Source organism: Phascolarctos cinereus, unplaced genomic scaffold (genome assembly GCF_003287225.1).
Source record: "Phascolarctos cinereus isolate Bilbo 61053 unplaced genomic scaffold, phaCin_HiC Scaffold_2;HRSCAF=192, whole genome shotgun sequence".
NCBI lineage: Eukaryota > Metazoa > Chordata > Mammalia > Diprotodontia > Phascolarctidae > Phascolarctos > Phascolarctos cinereus.
In genome coordinates, this window is record NW_027555625.1 from 133,344,336 (window position 1) to 133,369,340 (window position 25,005).

General features: G+C 38.0%; 1 protein-coding gene across 3 annotated transcripts in view; it reads right to left on the minus strand.

Annotated features, from left to right (window-relative positions):
• The window catches only part of ZMAT4 (zinc finger matrin-type 4), a 732,744-nt gene that overhangs the window by 435,724 nt on the left and 272,015 nt on the right, over nucleotides 1-25,005 (minus strand). For all 3 annotated transcript variants that reach the window (XM_078149597.1, XM_078149596.1, XM_020969655.2), the window contains one exon: nucleotides 2,298-2,454. In XM_078149597.1, the coding sequence (XP_078005723.1) occupies nucleotides 2,298-2,454 (157 nt within the window). The remainder of the gene's footprint in view (nucleotides 1-2,297; nucleotides 2,455-25,005) is intronic.

Consider the following 25,005-nt stretch of genomic DNA (forward strand, 5'->3'; position numbering starts at 1 on the left):
TTGTTGACGGATTGTATAAAGGAAATAATGAATAAATGCATGAATGGATGGGTAGATGAATGAACGTAAATATGAAATAATTAATGAGTAAGCAAACAAATAAAAGACTCAGAGGCAAGAAAGTTGCAGGCATGGTCAGTGAACACCTTTTTGTCATGTTTGGCCTCAGCAGAGAGTAAACTTTCTTAAAAGAGACATTGGTAAGGAAAAAAGGCCAGCAGTATCTTAGACTCTCTAAAATCTGTGTTCTTTTTTTCCCTCTACTAAATGGCCATTTAATTGTACAGATGATTTATGCACAACTCATTAGACAGTGAGGTAGAATGCAAAGCTAAACTTAATTCCTTTGTGAAGGTAACTAACCTGCCACTAGCAATAATTATGAAATATTTCCAGCCTCTTTAGAGGATTACAAAACAATTCCACTTTGTTCAAAGCAGTATTTCACAGAATTTCACAGAATCAGAGAGTTGGACAAGAATTTACCTGGGATTATAGAATTTAGAGCTAGAAGAAACCACAGATATCATGTAGTCCAAGCTAAATTTTAGAGACAGGAAACTAAGGTCCAAGCATGTGTGGGAAATGACTTGCCCAAGATCACTCAGGTAATAAGAGGCAGAGCTGAGATCTGAAACCAGATTATCTGATCCTGGATCCAAGGCACTCAGCTAATAATTAGACACTCCTTCTAAATTAGGAAAATGGTAAATATGTAAAGGATCCCTGATTTTCTATGTTTGTAGAACTCCTAGTATGGGAACTCCCTGAACATTAGACCATCTTCTGCTTAAGGGCAGAAGCAGTTCTTTGAATTCTCAGCACTCAGTACAAGCCTATCAGGAGTGGCTAACCTGCAGACTTGAAGCCACGTGTGGCCTTCTAGGTCCCTGGGTGCAGCCTTTTGGCTGAGTCCCAGTTTTACTGAACAAATCCTTTTATTAAGGGGATTTGTTCTGTGAAGTTTGGATTTGGTCAAATCATTATTATGAAAATGAGAACCTAAAGGGCTACATGTGGCCTCGAGGCACAGGTTCCCCACCCCTAGTAGATCATAGTAGGTGCTTCATAAATGCTTTCTGATTGGACCACACATATAATAAGTGTTATAGGTCATAATTCTATGACTTAGTTGAAAAGTACTAGGCAGTTTTCCTGAGGCATTGAGAAATTAAATGAGTTGTGCAAATCCTATTAGACTATGAACTCCTTGAAGGCAGAAACTGTCTCTTGCATCCTTTTGTATCATTAGCACAGTGCCTGGAACATAGCTGGGGTGCTAATAAATATTTATTGATTGGGTGATTGATACTATGTGTCAGGGGTAAGATTTGTGCCCAAGTCTTTCTGATTTCCTTTGAGACTTAGCTCATGAGTCATGTCTTACGGGGAGTCTTTCTTAATGAATGCCCCAGTGGCTAGTGTTCCCCTCTTCCTGAAATTATCATGCATCTTCTTGTCTGTTTATGTGTTATATACCTCCTCAAGTAGAAGGTGAGTTTCTTGAGACCAGGAGCCATTTTTTTCCTTTTTCCTTTTCATACTCATCACACAGCAATGCCTTTCAGATTGAATAGATGTTTTATAAAGGCTCGTTGGATTGGATTGAAAGTCCAGAATTGTGTCTGTTATGTTAAAGCTAAATAAGGTTTCAATAACATTTTACTTTTTAAATACGAAAATAAATAAACTAATCTTATTACAACTGTGTCAAAGTTGCACAGACAGATGGCCAATGAATTCACATTCTTTGAAGAACTATAGTAACCCCTAAATTCAAAATAAAATATACTCCATTGTAAGTCACAAACAAGGATTATTATATTAATTATATACTAAGGCATACATGCCTATATGTATGTATATTTATAAATACATAGCCATCAAAGAACATCTAAAAATTAAAGATTCCCAATTAAGTAACTGAGCCAGGATTCAAACCAAGGTCTTTCCAAATCCAGGGTTCTTTCCAACACCCAAAATCTTTTAGGATATAAGCCATTTCCCAGGATGTGAAAGGAGAGCTAATCTGGGCTGCCAACTCACGAATCAAAACAAAGCAAAATGATATAATGAACTTCTGCAATTTTTGAAGGTTGTTATGACAGAAAGAAGAAAGAATCATGGTGGTTACTTGATTTGGTTTCTTAACCAGTCATTTATTATTATTTTTAATAAGGTCCACCATTAAGTTGCTGCTCCAACCAATTGTACTTCCGAATAGTGAGTGTAATTAATGAGCAGTACACATTGTTCTGTTTCCAGTATCTCCTGATGGTTATTGTTCATAGACCTACCTGTGCCCTTTATGGGGGTTTGCTCGCCTAGCAACAGTTTTAACCTTTTGGCATGGATTTTCCCTTGATAATGGGAGTCAGCCACCACTGCTGATGTAAAAGACATGTTACAGAGGGTACAACACTTGTTCTTATCCACCATGTCATCATCACTTCCCTGCAAGGAAAGAAGAAAAGAAACAAAAATGTTAGAGGGAAAACAAAGAAGGCTCTGGGACTATGAGGCTGCGGAAGAAATCACTCAACTGAAACCTATCAGAAAAATTAAGCTTTCCCCACCCCGACCTTTTCGTTGCTTCTGAGATTTATCAGAAGACCAGTTTAGCAAAAGCTTAACAGCTTTATTTCTCTCCTTCAATCTTTTTGAAAGACAGTGTGCTACAGGAGGCAGAGTACAAGACTAGTGGTTAAAAGACCTGGGCTTTTAATCCTGCTCTGGTATTTACTAGCATTGTGCAAGCAAGCTGCTTAACCCCTCTGATGCTCAGTTTCTTAATGTGCCAAATGGAGATTATAGTGCCTACCCTGACCATTTTCTGTGAGGCTCAAATGACATGATGTAGGTAAAGTACTTTGCAAACATTAAAATGCCATATAAACATCGAGTATTATTTTTACTGATTACCACATTGTCTCACAACACATTCTGAGGATCAGATGCTGGAAAGGATCTTGGGAATTATCTCATTCAATCCCCTCATTTTATAGATGAACAAAATAAGGCCCAGAAAAAGTCAGTGACTTGCCCAAAGTCATTCAGGGAAGAAAGTAACAGAGTTAGGATTTGAACTGAACCCTCTGACTCATAATCTGGTATTTTTTTTAATTTTGTTTTGGTTTTAATAACAATGTTCATATATGTGAAGAAAAATGGGACAGATGCTTATTCAGGAAAACACCATGCAATGAGGGAAAATACTGCTAACAACAGCAACTCAGTATGTGCAATTTTAGGTGTCAGCCATGGCCTGAGTGCTTTGCAGAGATCTGCAAATTGGTGCATATTCAGCATTCAGCTCCACTGCTAAGCCAAACCAGTCTCACTCAGTGGGATACTTATCAGAGCATTCTACTTAGCTTGGCTGGCTTGACCCATTATTTCAATACTCCAAAGTATTTGAGATGATTTGGATATTCCATCCAAAAATTCAGCTCACATCCCACCTATGCCTTCCTATCCTGTAAGTCCCATTAATGTTATCTTATCCAATGTGCTAGGAAGACCTTCCTCACGTTCTCCTGATGTTCTTAGTATACCATAGGAGCAAAATGGTGGCCCCTTGGTTATCTTGCACTCACTCCTGTTCTGTGAGTATATATTTCATTGATGAGAACCTTTTACATTACCTCTTCGACGTAATTACTTATTTCTAATATTCTACAGTCTACTCATGGCTACCACGAGCCTCTCCATTGCACTTTGGCTAATCCTCAACTCCATTTTTTCCCTGATGTGTTCGCATTTTATTTTGCACACTTCTACAATATTACCAGATGGTGTTTCCCAAAGGCAAAATAATCCACTTTCCTCTTCTTGCTCAATCCTAGGGCTGATTCATGATCAATTTGCTGTATCAGTTTAAGATATAGACATCAGCTTTATAGGTTGTTTATCCAAGGGCTTATCATACCCTGAACAATAAGAATTCTTTGTCCATTTAATTATTTTTCCCTCGTAGTTAAGTCAAATTATTTTGAGAGATTAAAGGCCTAATTTAGGAAGGTCTTCATTACTTTTGGGACTTGATGCAATTAAAACAATATTATGGACAAACGGTAACATCTGGAGGGTCTTACCATACATAGCAAGGGTGCTTAGCTTTTTTTGTGCCATGGACTCCTTTGATAGTTTGGTACAGCCTGCCAGATTTCATCAAGCTAATATGGAACTTCTCTCCAAATAACCTTTTTAAAAGTTTAAAATAAAATACATAGTATTAAAAGGGAAACCAATTATATTGAAATAAATCTATTTTCCCCTATCCAAAGTCAAAGACTCCCTGAAATCTATCCATGGCCTCCCTAATGTTATATAGCCCCCAGATCAAGAATTCATGATCTAAAGGGGGTCACTATTGAAATTTTACTTGAAAAGCTAAAAATTTTCAGTTATATTAGCATAATGAAGCATTCATTTCATCTGGTTGGGTCCTCTGTCCAATAGCATAGATCACAAATTATTCCTTATTTCATTAGTTACTGAAACCAAAACTTTCATCCCCTTTTGGCTAACCTTCTCATAGTAAGCCTCTAGGATTGTTTTGTGTGTGTGTGTGTGTGTGTGAGTTTTTTTTTTTGTGTGTGTGTGTGTGTGTGTGTGTGTTTTAGCCTACATGAAGAAACACAGAATTTTTGGTTGCTAATTGGAAGAAGAAAAAATGTTGCTGAACCTTTTCAGTCTATTGAACCCAACTCAATCCCTGCGATTTGCAAAAACAAAACAAAACAAAACAAAACAAACACACACACACGCACACACACACACACACACACACACACACAAAACCTCATAGGAGGCATGATGGTGGGAACTGAAAAAGAGTATCTTCACTCTGGTTTTATCCAGTCCATTTGCAGCTCTGTTTAGCAGAGCCCATGGAAGTGATCTGCCTGTACCAGGGTTAGAGTTAAGTATGATAGAAGTTAAAACTAATTTTCTAACCATAACTCAGAGAAGAATTAAACAGAGAAAGTTCAATTAAACAGAGACAGATAGGGGAGAAGAGTGAGTTCAAAATGTGGACTTCATATAAGTAATTTTTCTAGCTATCTTAATAGATAGAACTAGTTGGGTGCCTGTATCATAAAAGAGCTAAAGATGGCCTTTAGCAATATCAAATTAAATCAAATCAAATTAAAAAGAGTGCTATCTAATAAAAATTAGAATGTAAACTCCTTGAAGGGAAAGACAGTCTTTTTTTTCCTTGTGCTTAATTTATATTGCATATTGTAAGTGCTCAATAAATACTTGTTAACTTACTGATGCCATCCCTAGAAGCAAATACACAAGATGGCAGCTGAGAGAAACAGTAGAAGGAATATCAGCTTTGGAGAGTCCCAGCAGAAAGTAGAAGAAACACTGGAGATATTCATTAGAGCTGCACTCAGCTGGATGACACAAGGGACAATTTGTTCCTGAAATCTTTTTTGTTAAGATCTGACAAAACTTATGAGGTTGTAAAGTCTTAGAATGCTAAAGTTGGAAAGGACTTTAGAGGAAAACCTGTCAGGGGTAGAGAACCTACAGCCTCAAGGCCACATGTGGCCCTCTCAGTTCTCAAGTGCAGCCCTTTGACTGAATACAAACTTCACAGAACAAATCCCTTTAATAAAAGGATTTGTTCTGTAAAACTTGAACTCAGTCAAAAGACCACATCCAAGGCCTAGAAGAAGGCCACAAGGGGCCTCAAGGTGCAAGTTCCCCACCCCTATAATCCTTCATTTTGTAGATGAGGAAACTGAAGCCCAGAGACAGAAAATGTCTAGTAAATACCAGTGAGGATTTGCCTGTATAGCCTGTGAGTATTCAAGGTCACTTCAGGTCACTTGTACATCTTGAGAACTTCTTTGATATAGCAAGGTACAATTTATACATATATATACACATATATATGTAACACATGGGAATATATATATATATATATATGTATATATATATATATATATATAATTTTTATGTATATACATGCATATATATAATAATCTCTCTCTGTACATATAATGTTCTATATATGTTAAAATTGGTTTTTATATGTAATTGGGAAAAATTAAACATAAAATAAGATTTTTTAAAAAGAAATCATCACATGCTACAAATCAGAGCTTGATTTGAAAAAATGATCAATAAGGTATTAGTTCCAATTAAACTTTTTTCAATGTTTTGTTTTGTTTTATCCTCTATTACATGTAAACAGAAACTTAAATATTCATTTTTTAAAGTTTTGAATCCCAAATTCACTCCTTTCTACCTTCACCTCCTGACCTGAACCCTCTGACTCACAATCTGGTATTTTTTTTAAGTTCTGTTTTGTTTTTAATAACAATGCTTATTTATATGAAAAAAAATTGGGACGGATGCTTATTCGGGAAAATACCATATCTAGTGCAATATATATAAACATATACATATATATAATGTTATATATATATATATATATATGTGTGTGTGTCTGTGTATAGGGTTCTATAGCTGATCTATTCCCATGTGTTACATACATATGTGTATACACACACACACACATATATAATCTGTAGAGATGTGTTTATATATATGTATTGTCTATATATATGTAAATATATATATAAATACAATATATGGTAAAATGTGTGTATCTCTGTAGAGATATGCATTAAGATCAACATACATCTTGTTTTTAACATGATATATAATGCCCAAGGTAGGAGTTTGGCCAAAAGGAGAAAAAATTTTAAAGGGCTCTAACCAAGACCTTATCTTAAGTGCTGTCTCCTCTCTACTCACTGCCATTCTCCAACTCACAATATGTCCAGATAGAGCACAGGTAAGAAGTCCAGCACTATAGGTGGGAGAAAATTACTACCTGAGGAATGCAAAGAAAATGCTCTAGTCAGACAGGGAGGCAGCACTCACAAGTCAAACCCTAGATTACTTCACCTGAAGTGTTCCCTTCTTTAATAAGCCTGCAGCCCAAATGTGTCAAAAGTGGCAGCTAGTTTTTCTCTGTCATTGCCACAAAGCTTTAGATCTCTGAGCTTCCTGAGCCCTGTGCCCCAACTGAGAGATGTTTAGTCTGAAGAAGAGAATTGAGAAGTTTTCCTTTTCTCAAGCCAAAATCTCTCTCTTTGCACCTTTAGCCTTTGTGCCTTTTTCTCTTTGCATTGTTTTTTGTTCTGCCCTTTGGGACTAAGGAACATAAGTTTAATTTTGACTTCAGGGCCAGTGCTCTATCCACTACGCCATCTAGCTGTCCCTCTGTTTATCATTTCTTAAAGCTCAATAGTATTTCATCACAATTATATACAACAATTTGCTCAGCTATTCCTCAATTGATAGACATCCCTTCAATTTTCAACTTTTTGCCAACACAAAAATAGTTGCTATAAATATTTTTCTTCACATAGCTCTTTTTCCTTTTCATTTTTTTACATCTTTGGGATATAGAACTAGTAGTGGTATTGCTTGGTCAAAGAGCATGTATGGTTTTATAGCCATTTGGGCATAGTTTCAAATTGCTCTCCAGAATGGTTGAATCAGTATATAACTTCACCAATAGTATGTTATTGTTTTAATTTTCCCACATCCTCTCCAACATTCCTTATTTTCCTCTTCTGTCATATTAGCCAATCTGACAGGTGTGAGGTAGTAGCTCAAAGTTGTTTTAATTTGCATTTCTTTCATCAATAGTGACTTAGAGATTTTTTTCATATGACTATAGATAGCTTTGATTACTTTATCTGAAAACTTCCTGTTCATATCCTTTGACCATTTATCAATTGAGGAATGGAGCTTATTTTATAGATTTGAATCACTTTTCTATATGTTTGAGAAATGAATTCTTTATCAGAGAAACTCACTGTAAATTTTTTTTCACAGTAATTATTACCAACTATGTATTCCCTCCAGCCTGTTTTCCAAAAGTTTATCCTACTCTCTCTCTCTCCTTTTACTTTATCCATTCTCAAAAACGTTTTGTTTCTGACTTTTACCTCCCCCAAACTGCCCTACCTTCTATCAGCTCCCCCACTTCTCTTGTATATACTCTTCCTTTTTTACTTTCCTGTATGGTAGGATACATTTTTATGCCCATTTGGGTATGTATATTGTTACCTCTTTTAGCCTATTCTGATGAGAATAAGATTCATGTGCTTCCCTTTCCACTTCCCCCATTTTCCCCTTTACTGCAAAATCTCTTTCAGGCCTCTTTTATGTCAGATAATTTATCCCAGTCTACCTCTCCTTTTCCCCATCTCCTACTGCATTCTTCTTTATCATCCCTTAATTTTATTTTTCTAGATAATCATACCATCACATTCAACTCACACCTCTGCTTTCTATGTATACTCCTTCTAAGTGCCCTAATAATGAGAAAGATTTTAGGAGTTATAATATTATCTTCCCATGTAGGAATGTAAACAGTTTAACCTTATCAAATTCCTTATGATTCCTCTTTCCTATTTACTTTTAAACTTTTTTTGCATCTTTTATTTTAAAGTAAAATGTTCTATTCAGCTCTGGTCTTTTCATCAAGAATGCTTGAAAGTCCTCTTTTTCATTGAATGATTCAATGTTCATTCCCCACCCCACCCCCAAGAAGGATTATACTCAGCTTTGCTGGGTAGGTGATTCTTGGTTGTAATCCTAGCTCTTTTGCCCTACAGAATATCATATTCCAAGCCCCTTGATCTATGTAGAAGAATGTAGAAGCTGTTAAATCTTCAGTTTTCTTGACTGTGGCTCATGATATTTTAATTGTTTCTTTTTGGCTGCTTATAGCATTTTTTCCTTGATTTGGGAGGTGTGGATTATGGCTATAATATTCCTGGGAGTTTTCATTTGGGGATCTCTTTCAGGAGGTGATCAGGGGATTCTTTCAATTTCTAATTTACCCTCTGGTTTTAGAATATTAGGGCAGTTCTCCTTGATAATTTCTTGAAAGATGATGTCTATGCTCTTTTTGGATCAAGAGTTTTAGGTAGTCCAATAATTCTTAAATGATCCCTCTTGGATCTATTTTCAAGGTCAGTTGTTTTTCCAATGAGATATTTCACATTTTCTTCTACTGTTTTCATTCTTGTGACTTTATTTGATTGTTCCGTGAGGTCTCATAAAATTATTAGCATCCACTTGCATAATTCCAACCTTTAAGAAACTATTTTCTTCAGTGAGCTTTTGTGCCTCCTTTTCCATTTGGCCAATTCTACTTTTTAAGGAGTTGTTTTCTTCAATGAATTTTTGTATAGCTTTTTTTCCATTTGGACAATTCTGCTTTTCAAGCATTCTTCTCTTCATTGGATTTTTGTGCGTCTTTTGCCATGTGGCCTAGTATGTTTTAAGGTGTTATTTTCATCAGTACTTTTGTGCCCCCTTTACCAAGCTGTTGACTTTTTTTTTTCACGATTTTCTTGCAACACTCTCATTTCTCCTCCCAATTTTTCCTCTACCTATCTTACTTGATTTTTAAAATCTTTTTTGAGCTCTTCTATGGCCTGAAACCAATTCATATTTCTTCTTGGAAGCTTTGGATGTTAAAGCTTTGACCTTATCTTCATCTGAGTGTGTGTTGATCTTCCTTGTCACCATAGTAACTTTCTATGGTCAGAATTTTTTTTCCTGTTGTTTGCTCATTTTCTAGCCTATTTCTTGCCATTTAACTCTTTGCTAAAGTGAGGTTCTGCTCCCCAAGTGAAGGGGACACTGTCACAAGCTTCAGTTTTTTGTTCAACTCTTTTTCTCTTGGGGAGGAAATTTTGTGGACCTGTAAATTTTTGCCTCTTTTAAAGTGGTATGACCTAGGGATAGATGTGTTTACCATTCTCCTGTACTATGCAGTGGTTTGGGAGTGACCACAAGCACTCTTTTCAACCCTGGCATTTTAACTGGGGTCCCCGTTGCCCTGTGGCCACAATATCTGCTGTGCTAGTACTCCTCCTCCCATTGGAACTAAGACCCAGGACTGAGACCTGAATCCTAATATAGGCAATGTAACAGAGTCCTGAATCTGGTGCCAGCAAAGAGACTGCTGTAAATCTCCTTCTGACCTATTGTCCAATCACCTTACCATCTGTGGGCTGAGAAATCTGGAAATTGCCACACTGCCAATGATTCAATTGCCCAAGGCCTGCTCCTGATTTGCTGGGGCCCAGTCTGCACTGGTGCGGCCTGTGCTGGACTGTACTTCTTTCTCACGATAGTGCAACAGATCTTTCCTGCTGAACTTCTAAGTTGTCTGGGGCTGGAAAATTGTTTCAGCCCAACTTTTTGTGGGTTCCATCACTCTAGAATTTCTTTCGAGTCATTATTTAGAGGTATATGGAAATGTTTGGAGGAGAGCTTGAGTGAGTCTCTGTCTTTACTCCGCCATCTTGGTTCTCAGTCTCTGATTTATCCCATTTGATGAATTCTGAGATGGTAAATGTTCACAATAAAAACTTAATAAATAGCTCCCAAGATCACCTCAGGATGGCTCCAGCACATTCCTGACTCTGTTTTTTTACTTTTTCAGTGTAGGCTTCAAGATGCATATTCATTGGATGACAAAGCTTCCTTCTTGGGGTAGGTTAATCCTAGACTCTACCAGAAGCTGCTCACCAAACACACCTGAAGGCAAAGAGCAGTCTGATACCACCTGCTGATGATAGAAATAAGGGCACCCAGAGAGCAAGGACAGCTGAAGAAGAAATGCCCAATAAATGTGATTGTTCTGGCTTTATGGGCATTATTGTTTGTTTCAACAAGAGCATAGTAATTGTTCTTTCATCACCAGAAAAAACCTGCAATGAGTAACAATGAAGTTCTTTTCTCCTTCACTCCTGCAGTTTGGTCTCTTTGGGTTTTTGTTGGGGGGAGGGTACATGGAAAGGGAAGGGGGAGTCTGTACCTGGGATTTCATCAAGGGGTAGGTATCTCCCAGTGTAGAAATTCCCTCTATCAGTGCAGAGTTGCCATTCTTCTATTTTTAGAGTTATTTTGGGTGCAGAGGTTCAATGTCTTGCCTAGAATTGCACAGCCTGTATCTGTCAGAGGAATTTGAGCCCACGTCATCCTAATTCAAAGGCCAACAAAATGGCCTTCTATCCACTATGTTATATTTCTTCTCTTTTCCATTTCCAGAACCTAAGATCCTTTCAGAAACCATTCTTCTGAATTCAATACCCTAAATGTTTATTAGAGGCTTGCCAAGTATAGAGCACTGGGCTAGGTGTTAGAAAAATACTGTGCATTTTCATGACTCTACACAGTTTACAATGCTTTCCTTGCTTTCCTCAACCTGTGAGGTTGGTAATATCATTATAATCTCCATCATTAGATAAGAAAACAGTGACAGAAGGGGAGTGATTTGCATAGTAACTTGCATAGTGACTTGGATAATAACTAGCAATGCCAGAATTCAAACTCAGTTCTCTTGACTTCAAGTCAAATGTTCTTTCTCCTCATGATGCTGCTCATAGGGTCCTATGTGGGACCTCCTGCAACAACTTCTCTTTTTGGGCTTTATTCCACATACCCCATACCTCACCCTCATCCTTATACCTTTATGTGCTGATTTTCTCTTTACCTGCAATGTCTCCTCTTCCACCTCTGTCTACATCTTTTTTTTTTCATGTATTTCAGAGCCGTAGGTTAATCTCATCTCCTCCATTTAGCTTTCTAAGGCTACTCTAGTTTATTTCTACTTTATCAAATCATCTCATCATTTGTCCCCTATAGCAACAAATTTTGGTCAGCAATTGTCACCAGTTGGACTATTTCATAATTGTTTCATACGTGTTGACCTCATTTCCCCAGTATGGTTATAAAGCTCCTGAAAGACAGGGGCAGTATAATATAATGTTTTTGCATCTCCTTCAATGCCTACTATAAGGCTGAGCCCATAGCAGAAGTACAATAATCAAAGGATCATTTGAAATTTCATTTAGTGGGAACAAAATAGAAGATCTAGGATCAAGTATCAACCGTGACATTATTTCTATTATTTTGGAAAAGAACTTTAATGTCTCTGAGCCTCAGTTTTCTCATTTGCAAAAGAGAGAGTGGTATTTATACTGTCTCAGAAGTTTGTGTTGAGGAAGAACTTGTAAATCTTAGAATTCTATATAATGGACTGATCAAGAGAGTCTCCCTATCAACATAAGTCACATGACAGTGAATTCTTATTTCACATTTTCATACCCTTTAGATCCTTTTTTGTGTCATGGGCCCCTTTGATAGTTTGGTGAATCCCATGGGACCCTTTCTCAGAATAATGATTTCAATGCATAGTGCAATATATAAGATTTCAAAAGAAACCAATTATATTAAAATACAGTTAATAATAGTATCTATATGGTGGTTTAAGGCTTTCAAAATGCCTTACAAATATTTCATTTTATCCTCACAACAACACTTTAAGGTAGCTACAAGCATCTCCATTTTACAGATGAGGAAACTAAAGTAAAAGTAGGGTTAAATGACTTGCCCAGAGTCACTTAGCTAGTAAATATCTGAGGCTAGATTTAAACTCAGATCTTCCTAGACACCAGATCCAGTCTCTCTCTCTCTCTCTCCTCTCTCTCTCTCTCTCTCTCTCTCTCTCTCTCTCTCTCTCTCTCTCTCTCTCTCTCTCTCTCTCTCTCTCTCATTTTCTCTCTCCCCCCTCCAGGTTAGAACTCTTGCAGAGAGTACACATGTCCACTGTAACCTTGTTAAGAGAACAAAACACAGTCTCAGTGACTGGGCTTCCCTCCATTTAAACAGGGAAGTATGTGTTGAGTACCCCACTAAAATATGAGCTCTTTCAAAGCAGGACTGGAGTTTTTTGTTGTTGTTGTTGCTGTTGTTGTTTTGGGGATTCTATTTGTATGTCCAGTGCTCAGACCAGTACCTGGCAATAGTAAGCATTTAAAAATACTTCTTGACTGACTAATAACCACTTACTATCTGGGAAAGCCACTTAATTTATCATAAGTTGGGTGTCCTCACCTGTAAAATGAGGATAGTAGTGATTGTATTATCTACCTCACAGGGTTGTTGTGAAGAACAAATGAGGAAATGTATATGAAGCACTTTGTGAAGCACCATAGAAATGCCAACTCTTACTACTGAGTCGAAGTATATGTAGAAGTCAGATCATCATCATCATCATAGTTCACATACAAAAAACTGTAACCCAGAGTCCCCAAACTCTGAGTTTACAGAGACCAAGTTTCTTCCTATAGCCAACCCTAAAAGATCACTCTCTCTTTGGTTCATATAGCTGTCATCCAAAGTTCACTTTTGGAGAGCTCTGAATATATTTCATATACAATTCATGTTTAGATTTCTGAAAATAGGTGTAACAAGGTCTAAAGCTTCCATACAAGCACACATGGTAATAAATGCATATTGTTCACAAGACAGTATTTATTTCACCCCACAGAAAAGGCAAAAGACTCTTAGGGTCCCATAAACAAATATGGAAAATACATAAAGAAAGCATAGTGGTCCACTAATAGTCAATATAATTCTCATCTCTCTCTGAGGTATATCAGTTTTTCACAGCATCCAACATAGCCTATCATTTGGCCCTTATCCTGATTTATAGTGCTACTTGGAGTGGAAACATACTTTGTATCTGTTATATAGGCCATGACCAAACACTCTGATGGGGCATGGAATCCCAACCTGGAAAGACAACATATATCAAGTTTCATAGACCCCCTTATCATCTGATGTGCACTATCTAAATAAATCATGATAATAACAGAGAGCAAAGTATGTCTTTTGTTCACTTGTGTTATAACTTTAGCCCCTTGGCATATCTTCAGTTATATGGGGATAGAAGATGTGGGAATACTATTCTCTCTCCAAGGGACATGATATGCATAAAATTTCCTTTCTCTGGATAGGAGGTTAGATCCCTAAACTTTGAAGCTTAAAAATTTTCCTTGCAAGTTAAGCACTGAGGATATTGCTACCAAATAAATTTATTTTTCTATGGGTAGGACAAATTCTAGGACTGTAAGGTTTGGGGCTACTCACAAGAATAACTTCAAAGCCATCATTGCTCATGAACTATTGATATGGACCCTATGAACAAAAATGTGCAACACATCATGTACTTCCACTGAAAGGTAGTACTTAGCAGTTCCTGATTAGTGTTCAGGAGTATGGGGAGGGTCTCCGTAACTCCATGAAAGAAAGGCAGAAAGAAAAAAGTTAAGAAGCCAACCTCTTTTTAAGCCAATGCAAATAAAATGATGCCCGTGACAAGACCCTCCCAAAAGTCCAAGCCAACCAATTGGTTAGGAAGTCAACAAGTAATGAGTAAGTACCTAGAACAGTGGCAGGCACTGTGCTAAGCACTGAGGATACAAAGAAAGGTGAAAAACAAAAACAAAACACAATCCCTTTTCTCAAGTAGCTCACAGTCTAATGGAAGAGAAAAATATACAAACAAGATATAAACAGAATAAATGGGGAGTAGTCTCAGAAGGAAGGCATTAAGGTTAAGGGGGACTGGGAATAAATTCTTGCAGAAAGTGGCCCTTTAACTGAGACTTGAAGGAAGCCAGGGAATTCTAGAGGAAGAGATGAGGAGACAGAGCATTCCTGACATGAGGAACAAGTGAAATGCTCAGAGTTGGGAGATGGAGTGTCATGTTTGAGGAACAGCACACAAGCCATTGCCACTGGATCATAGAGGACATGGAAGGAAGGAAGGAAGGAAGGAAGGAAGGAAGGAAGGAAGGAAGGAAGGAAGGAAGGAAGGAAGGAAGGAAAGAAGGAAAGCATAAGAAAAGTGGAAAGTTAAGAAGCCAAAAAGGATTTTATATTTGACCCTAGAAGTTATAGGGTGTCATTGAAATTTATTGAATAAGGCAATGACAAAGTCAGTGGAGAGGAGTTGGCAACAGATTGGATATGGGGGGCAGCGTGAGAGAGAGAATAAGAAATTGAAGATAAAAACAAAGTTTTGAGCCTAGATATCTAAGACTATAGTCCAGGGATGGGGAGCCTGCAACCTTGAGGCCACATGTGGCCCTCTAGATCCTCAAGTGCGGCCCTTTGACTGAATCCAAACTTCACACAATCCTTTCATTAAAGGGATTTGTTCTGTGAAGTTTGGATTCAGTCAAAGGGCCGCACTTGAGGACCTAGAGGGCCACATGTGGCCTCAAAGCAGCAGGTTCCCCACCCCTGGTATAGTCCTACCTTCACCAGTAATGGCGAAGTTGGAAGGGGAAGAGGGTTTTATGGAAAAAATAATGAGTTTGGATTTTGACATGTGGAGTTTAAGATGTCTACAGGATGCCAAAGATATGAAACCAACTGGAGTTGAGGAGAAAGGAGGTTAGACAAACAGATCTGAGAATCATTTGCATAGAGATGATAATTAAAGCCATGTGAGCTGATAAGATGACCAAGTGATATTGTTTAGAGGGAGAAAAAAAAAAAGAAAGCCCAGGACAGAGCCTTGAGAGACCCCCACAATTAGTGGGCATGACCTGGATGTAGATCTAGTAAAGGAGACTGAGAAGGTATAAAAAGGTAGGAACAGAATCAGTAGAGAATAACAACAGAAAACAAAACAAAACAAAAAACCTAGAGAGAAGAGACTATAAAGAAGAGGTAGTCGGCAAGGATCAAAGGCTGCAGAGAGGTCAAGAAGGGTAAGGACTGAGAATCAGCAAGGCAAGTCCTTCTTCTATTATCTCACACTGATTTTGTTCTGTCTGGTTCCTTTTGCAACTGTTATGCCGGCATTTTCTCTCTCTTGTTTTGAGAAAACAGAGAACTCACATGAGTTCAGTAGAGCTCGAAGAAATGGATATGGAGGCAATGACAAGTTACAGTGTGTTTGTTCATCTGCAATGTGTTTGCTCAGTAGGGTGCAATCATCCTTTATTCATTTACAAAGGGCATACCCTGGCTGCTAGAAGGGTGTACAGTGTTCAGATATCCCATTGAGAAGCTACCTGGTAAAATTCATCAATCCTAAATTAATGCTTCAGTGCTGCTGAGTCACATGCTTATCATTGGGACAGGGCTTAACAACCCAGTGTGTGAGAATGCTAGGTCTGCCAAGCATTAACAAAGAAAAGTCACTTTTTCCTGGAATGGGAACAGAGAGGACCTGTTACCATTCAGGAGGAATGAAGAGATTATTTATACACTCCTTGTACTGAGAATGCGTGTTTGTTTTAGTGGTGGCTTAACAATTATTTAACTTGGTGATCATGGTAGTTATAAGACACTAAGAAGAGAAAAAGCAAGAATTCATGAGGCTAGTTACACATATAACTACTAAGTAAAAATGTTAAATAAATGGGCTATATATGAAACAAGTATATAGAATAAATAGAGAACAGAAATGGGGTAGGAGCAAGGTAGGGGAAGTGAGTCTTTTGTAAATTTTCCAGAATTGTTCAAACTCCCTCCCCCCAAAAAATGCTTGGCTTCCTATTAAAAGTCATGGAACCACAGTCTCTAAAAGTTTAAAGGGATTTCAGAGGCTATGTGTAACTTGACCAGAAATTTCCCGTTCAACATCCCTGGCAATTGGTAATTCAGTATTCATTGGAAGACCTCTAGCATCTTAATCCACTTTCAAACAATTCAAATTTTAAAAATGTTTATTCCTTACCTTGATTTAAAATGTCTATCTGTGACTTCCACCTACTGGTCCTTGCTCTCTCTAGGTCAAATAGAATAAGTTTATTCACTCTTCTACACGATAACCCTTGTACTTGAAAGCAGTGACCATGTCCTCCCAAGTCTTCACTTCTCTAGGGGAAACATTCCTAATCCCTTTAACCAATTCTCATAGAGCTTTGTCTCCAATTTCTTTATCATCCTGTCTTTCCTCTTTTCATTGATCTTCACCTTGTCCATGTCCTTCTAAAGGTGGTAAAGGGTATTATCAGAATGAATATTATTATTGCCAAGCATGGGAGGATAAGTCCATGATATTTCTTGATTCCATGCTTTGTTTACTACTCCCCCACTATCCCCTCAGCTGACAATATCTCAAACTATTATGAAATACTTTTACTTACAAGCAACCTCAAAATAATTTTTAGTTACAAATCACTATCATACAATGAGGAATTTCTGACAATTTTATTTGTATACAAAGAGAGTAGCTGAAATCCTCTGTCTCTGTTTTATAATCCAATCTACATTTGTCCCAGTCACGTCATTTTTCCTCAGTAGGATGTAATCACCCTTTGGCTGTTAAACCTCATACACCCAGCAGGGCACTTCAGGCACTTCTTGGTGGCACCAGATGGGAGATCTGCTTAAATTCCCCTAGAAATACATTCTTATTCCCAGGTGCAAATCGTATACTTGGTTATAAACCAGTCTTCACTCTTTTTTTCTGTCCTAGGTCAAATTCCATACAAAAAACCCACTTGTTAATGTGACTATGAAAAACAAAGATTCTTTAAGGACAATTGACCATTAATTAGATTTTTAAAAATGTACATAGATATGCACCTCTGCTGCTACTTTTTTTTAACCTTTTTTCTTTCTCTACTAAGAAAAATAAATCCTAGCCTCAGCTGGGTCCAAGTATTTAATATAACCCAGAGAAGTTTTTCAGGGTAGGATCTATTCCGATTAGTGAGAATTCACTAAATCTAGGCCACATCATGTCCATTACACTGTTCTCAGGCTATCTTCACACCATATAGCTGCTTGTATATAGTTTTCCCCTCCCCCCCACACACATTATATCTCTAGCTGTGGAATCTGGAATAATGAAGATTACTATTCTTGGAAAGGGCAGATCAATCAATTATTCAAGTCTGCACATATCATCCCTGTTATATTTCTGACCAAAATATCCTCTTCTGTTTACCACTTCCATGTGTGTGTGTGTGTGTGTGTGTGTGTGTGTGTGTGTGTGTGTATATATACATACATATATGTATATATATATATATATATATATATATACATATATGTATGTATGTATGTATGTATGTATTTGCCTTCCAATTAGAATATAAGCTCCCTGAGAGCACCTTATTTTTTCTTCTCTAGTATCCAGGAAAATAACTGGCATGTCATTTAGATTTAAATGCTTCTTATCATTTATTCACTCAATCCTATTTTTCTTTCCTTTGAATATGTAAGAAATAGCAGGCAATTAGTAAGTACTTACTGATTTATGAATCATATCTCCAATAATAATTATAACAGCTTACATTTTATACTACTTTACAAAGCACCTTCCTTATAACAGTTCTGTGACTTCAGTATTCAAAATATTATTGTTCAGTCATCAAATATTAATTAATCACCTATATGTACAGAGAACTGTTATAGACACTAGGTAAAAAGATGTTGATATATTACAAGGTCAATTATTTCATGAGATTTTTCGTTCTGATTGGAAGGTATGCAAATAGATAAGATACAAAAAATTAAATGAGGGAGTTAGAAAGTTGAAAAATAAAAACCTATTCAAAGTGCAAGAAGGAATGTTGTTATAAACAAAGGGAAAGGTAACGTGCCATTTGAGTTGGGTTTTTAAAAACAGGGTAGTAATTCAACAAGCAAAAGGGAAGCAAAGGAATTTTGAGCATATAAGCAAAGACACAATGGAGGGATGTTCCAGAATGTGTTTGAGGGACAAAGAACAGAGTACTTGGCTAGCATAGAGGGGATGCGAAGGATAGAATCTTAACATTAGCTTAAAAATTGACAGGCTGGTAAAATTTTAGAGAACAGATGAGTGAGGGTCTAGGGCCTGGGGGTCATAATGATGTCAATGCAAAGAGTTACTCTGGGAAAGGATAATGGTGAAAAGTCAGGAAGTTTAATAAGAAAGTAGAATTTTAATGAAAAAGATAGTGAAAGTAATAAGGTCTAATGTATAACTATATGTTATGTCATTGAAGTAGGTAGGAAAAGGAGATCCTTGAGCTTGAGGAGGAAACATGAGGGTCAAATTGTTAAAGGGGATAATGATATGCATATTAAAGTATCTGGGGATGATGGTAAGGGATGGACTAAAGAACTGTGAAGCAGTAACTAATGTCGCTGCTACAGAAGGAAAAAAAATATCCTAGAGATTACTAGCTAACTCCCAATTGATAAGAATGACAAGAATGATAAAAGGCAACATCAATTAATTATATGTACTTTAAAACAGGGATGGTCATTGAAGGATGGGGATAGGGAATTAGTCTGGAACCTGCTCCTAATGGAGAGTTGCTTTCGGTTTTCTTAAAAGATTTATGGTCATTACAAAAGGATATTGTCAGTGTAGGGGTGTGCAGGTGTTGGTGGAATTTCATCCATACCTCATTCCCGCTGAAATTTTCCATGATCCATTTTGAGAGGACAGGGGGATTATGGCTTCAGCAATCAAATCAGAAACGGATCCATTTAGGATTCAAAGCTTGATTAAATAGATCTAAGCTTGGTCCCAAGCTAAGAAGACCAAGTTGAGGGCATAACATTATGAGCAATTGTTTGCTATGGTGGAGAAACATCAGATTTAGATGTGGATTTGAGTCCTGTGTGACCCTCAATTATTTGACTCTCAATTTCCTCATTTGTAAAATGAGGGATAATAAGCTTTATCCAAAGAAGCTTTTCTAGTAGAGACCTGTCCTGGATTCAGAAAGATTTGAACTTCAATCCTGCTTAATATTCAAAGTCCATGTGACCATTGGGAAGTCGTTCAGCTTCTCAAACTCCTAGGCAACTCTTGAAGCTAGAAATTATAGATCTGAATCTATGAACGAATGAATGAAAAGGCATTTATTAAACGTTATAATGTGACAGATATTGTGCTAAGTGCTGAGGATAAAAATCAAAGCAAACAATACACTCCTTTCACTCAAGGCACTTATATTCTAACAGGGAAACAACATCTAAATCTAGAGCTAGAAAGATGGTGTGGTGCTCATGGTAGTGGGAGTCTGAGTTCCAAGCAGAGGAGGAAGAGAAGGCTAGAGCTGCTGGTGGCATGGTATTACTATGACAGAAAAGTGTCATGCTGGGCCTGAGACAATGACTAGAGATGTATCCATCAGAGTCCAAAGTCTAAAGAATGAGAGTTGGAGTTCTAGGCAGAGGAAGAAAAAGCTAAGGCTACTGGTACCATGATACAGAGAAAGGGGGCAGCTAGGTGGCACAATGGATAGACCACTTGCCCTGGAGTCAGGAGGACCTGAGTTCAAATCAAGTCTCACTAGCTGTGTGACCCTGCACAAGTCACTTAATCCTGATTTCCTCCCCCCAAAAAAAAATTATATAGAGATGGTCCTAAAGTATCCATCCACAGTTTGCCCCACCCTCTCCCCGCCATGGTTTCTATACCAGTAACTCTCATTTCCAGTGAAATCATAGGTCCAGGCACAAGGAGGGAGGGGGAAGGGAGAGTCTTGTTCTATTTCCCTTGAAGGGTAGTTGTGAGAAAAGTGCTTTGTAAATTTAAGGTGCTCCAGAAATTTGAACTACGATTATTAACAAAGCCCTTGTCCACTGAGAGCAGAGTAAGCGTGCAGATGGAGAAACACAAACATAGCAACCGGGTAAAGAGCATCAAAATGAGAAAGCTATTTTTAAATCTTAAGGTTACATTGTCAGAACAAGTTTCCTGAATCACAGAGATCTGCTTCATTGCCAAGCCATGAAGCTACCCATTAAAGCCATTAGTTAAAGGTATCTTGGAGAATGGGGCATTTGTTTCCATTACTAGGTAAATGTATGATTGGATCACAGGCATCTTCTCACTTTTTTCTTTTGTCAGCATCTAGGTTTGTGTGATTTGTTGGTAAAATCCCCAACATTCTTTGTTTCAAAGAGCCACATTTGTATTCATCAAGTGTCATCAGTAGTGATAAATGCATATTCAAGGTATTTATGAAAAATATAATAATAATGTTCTGTTCTTTTATTTTTACTCTACAAAGAAAAAGCACAAAAAGTTGTGCCCAATGAGGCACAAAGCAGAAAGGAGGGCAGATGCAAAAAGCTGACAAAAGTCCATTCTGTTCTTACTTTAAGTAAAATCTATCTGAAGAAGACTCTAGTAGAGCTGAATTAAGCTGCCATTACAAAGCATGATAACCACTGAAGAAAAAGTTCACAACATGAACAAAGATAGAAAATCACACACACACACATGGATAGATATAAGATAGAGCAGTGCGATGGATAGAGCACTGAACATTGAATTCAGAATCCAATGAATTTCAACTCAACACTTTTTTTTAACTTTTTTTTTATTTTTAGGCAATTGGGGTTAAGTGACTTGCCCAGGGTCACACAGCTAGTAAGCATCAAGTGTTTGGTCTGAGGCTGGATTTGAACTCAGGTTCTCCTGACTTCAGAGCCGGTGCTCTATCCGCTGCACCACCTAGCTGCCCCCTCAACTCAGCACTTGTTAAAACACCTACAAAATGCCAGGTGTTTTGCTTACTGCTAGAGATAGAGACAAAAATTAAAGGACTCTGCCCTCAAGAAGCTTACATTCTCTTACAGAGGCTGAGGGGAGAGATAACATGTATACGTATAAATAAATACAAAACCAACATGAGGGAGTTTCTTTTGAGATGGAAGGAGAATGTGGTTGGAGCTAAAAACTGCAGACATTAGGAAAGGACTCATATGAAAATGGCCCTTGAGCTGAGCCTTGCATGAAGCGATAGCTTCCCAGAGGTCGAGCTGAAAAGAGAGAATAATTCATATGTGTGGCACAGAACATAAAAAGGCATGGGGAAAGGAGCTGGAACACTGTGAAGGAAGGTCGAGGTTCAAATCCAGCTTCTCACTGCTTTGCATGATAGTTCTGAGACTTGTAAGTTGTTGACATGTTATGTTCTGCATACTTGTGGTGGGAATTCCCAAAATAACAAAATCACGGTTACTTGACATATTGATATGTGTGACATTCGTGTAAATGTATAGATTTGCATATATACATATACACACACATATTTGTTGTTGTCCTTTGTACTTGAGGAGGATTCGAATGACATTTCTATGTCAGGGTCAGGGTAAAAGGTATCTGGCTGTGGCTGATCCAACCAATACAGGCTCAGAAGACCGTACCACAGGTTGGGCACAGATGGTTCCTATGAGCATTTGAAGTGGAGATACCTCTAAATTTTGCATCTTACATTTTTTTTGAGCTACTGCAGTTCTGTGTTGCTTATAGAGCACAGCACCTTCATTGATGAAGGCACGCCATTTTGGGCGGTGCTGTGCCAGTGTCTCTCATGTCTCACAATTAACTCCAAAGTTCTTCAGAGAGATCTAGAGTGTTTCCTTGTACCACTTCTTCTGGCTACCATGTGAGCACCTGCCCTGTGTGAGTTCTCTGTAAAATAGTCTTTTAGGTAAACATACACGTGGCATTCGAACAACGTGGCCAGCCCATCGGAGTTGCTCTCTCTGAAGCAAAGTTTGAATGCTTGGCAGTTCAGTTCGAGAAAGGACCCCAGGAGAGTGGAGATACCCATAAAGGGAATGTCTTTGCCCAATGGGTGACTTCAGACACAGATTGTTACTTAAGGAGGCCAATGACATCAAGGTCTGCAGTACAGAGTTGTGAATTATCCCAGATACACAGGTTTTCCTACTCATAAGCCTCTCACCAGGTTTCTGCAAAGTTCTGCCCACTCTTTCCCAGGGAAATGGTTTGCCTAAATGAGAGAATGTGATCCATACTTAAGAATGGGCTAATATGTTATGATTATCCTTGTTTTTGCTTTTATTATAAGAGTTAATAATGGCATCTAGGCAGTATAGTGGATAGAACACCAGGCCTGCAATCAGGAAGACCTGAGTTCAAATATGGCACAGACATTAACTAGTTATATGACCCTAGGCAAGTCATTTAACCTCTGTCTCAATTTCCTCATCTTAAAAATGGGATAATAATAGGGGCAGCCAGGTAGCTCAGTTGATAGAGTACCAGACCTGGAATCATGAGGACCTGAGTTCAAATCTGGCCTCAGACACTTGTCACTTACTAGCTGTGTGACGCTGAGCAAGTCGCTTAGCCCTGATTGCCTCAAAAAACAAAACAAAAACACCAAAATGGGATAATAATAACACCTACCCTCCACCCGGGTTGTTGCGAGGATAAAATTAGGTAATAATTGTAAAGTGCTTAGTACACCTTCGGTACATTGTAAGTGCTACATAAATGTTAATTGTTGTTATTATTATTGCTATTTTGACTGATTTGTTTAAATGAGAACAAGTAGGGACTCAAGAGCTATAGTTGGGAGCAGTGCACAGTTTCCCCAAAAGAGGGTTATCACCAAGATCCTGAATAGTGTGCTCACCCATTTGGAAAACCAGCTTGAATCATCAACATGCAAGTGAGTGAGCCAACCAAATTAGAGAAAGAAATATGTGGAGGGAAAGGTCAGTATTACATCAGTGTACATCCCCACTAAACTTAGCCATTGCGAGAGAAGGATAGAACATGGCGAAGGCTATTCAGCAAGGAAAGTCTATCATTCCAGCTGTGTCACTGTGGATCATGATGCTGCTCTTCTGGTCAAAAGCATGAGGAAAGAGCTAGGTGGTTCCTCGTGTCTTAGCTTTTGGGTTAAGTGCACCAGTCAGCTACTTCAATATTCTGAGCCAATTAAGTTGTTCCCACCAAAGGCCCGAAGTTCCTGAGACTCTTGAGTCTAGGTCCAATTAGTTAATCATTCAATACATGGAGGATGGTAAGACCATCTTTTGAGCAGTGTTTTTTGTTCTAACACTGATGATATTTCCTTGATGAAATGTGCATTCAACTTTCCTTAGATCCTCACTGACCTTGAATCATTTAAAGATGGCTGATGGCATGGTTAGCCCTACACCTGACCAGTACCATTAGACTTGTCTTAGGACTTCACTTAGACATTAGAATGACTAGAAAGAAAAAGAGAGAGAGATGTAAAGAATTAAGTTGATATGACCAAAGAAAAGTCGTTTAGACAAAGACTATAGGTGAGTAGAAAGGAATTCACTTGGCTCTCCACTATTATAGCACTTCCAGAGAATCGTGTACATCAGGGACCCACAAGGCTCCAGGAGATCAATCTGGGCTTCAGCTCATGGACTCCTCCTCTGGCCATAGGGGCAAAGTTAATCAGTTTATTAGCATTTATTAAGCATTGATTGTGCCAGACACTGTGCTAAGTGCCAAGAATACGAGAAAAGGGGAAAAATAGTCTGATAGTCTAATAAGGAAGACAACCTGCAAACAACTATGTAAAAACAAGATACATACAGAATAAATTGGGGGTGATCTCTAAGGGAAAACACTAAGATTCAGAAGGACTGAGAAAGGTTTTTTGCGGAAGGTGAGACTTTAGCTATGATTTGAAGAAGTCAAGAAATCTGGGAGATAGAAATGATGAGGGAGCAACTTCCAAGCATGGGGGACAGCCAGTGAAAACACTAGGAGTCTGGAGATAGAATGTCAGGTGTAAGGAACGAGAGGCCAGTGTCCCTAGATAGAGCTCAGTGTACACGAAGGACATTAAGATATAAGAAAATTGTAAAGGTAGGGATAGGCCAGTTTATGAAGTGATTTAAAAGCCAAGTAGTTTATTGAATAGGGGAGGTGAGGCTCACCAGGGCAAGGAAATTTCTTGATGTAACAATTCTGAATATTTTTCATTTTTCAAATGTCTCAAACCGGGTATAATACTGAATATTTAGATGACTTCATATATCCCTGAAGGAGGTAGAGGCCTACTGGAGGCCATAAGAGAATTGTTGTGACTATTTATCAGCTCAGATGTGTATTCTCTTCATTTTCTTTGCAGTGAAATAAAGTCTATTCTGTATTTGATATATTGTGAGCCCTGGTGCTTACATGGGAGCTAAGGGTCGTTTTCCCCTCTTTATGGAGACAGTCCCTAATCAGTCCTGCCTGGGGAATGAGATAAACAGTATAATTATTGAGAAGTCTCAAGATTGAACCTGGGACTAAGTTTCTGGGCCATATGTTAAAAAATACTTATACCTTCTGTAGATATTACAGATGGGTAATGCATAGGCCTAGGAACACAGGAGTCT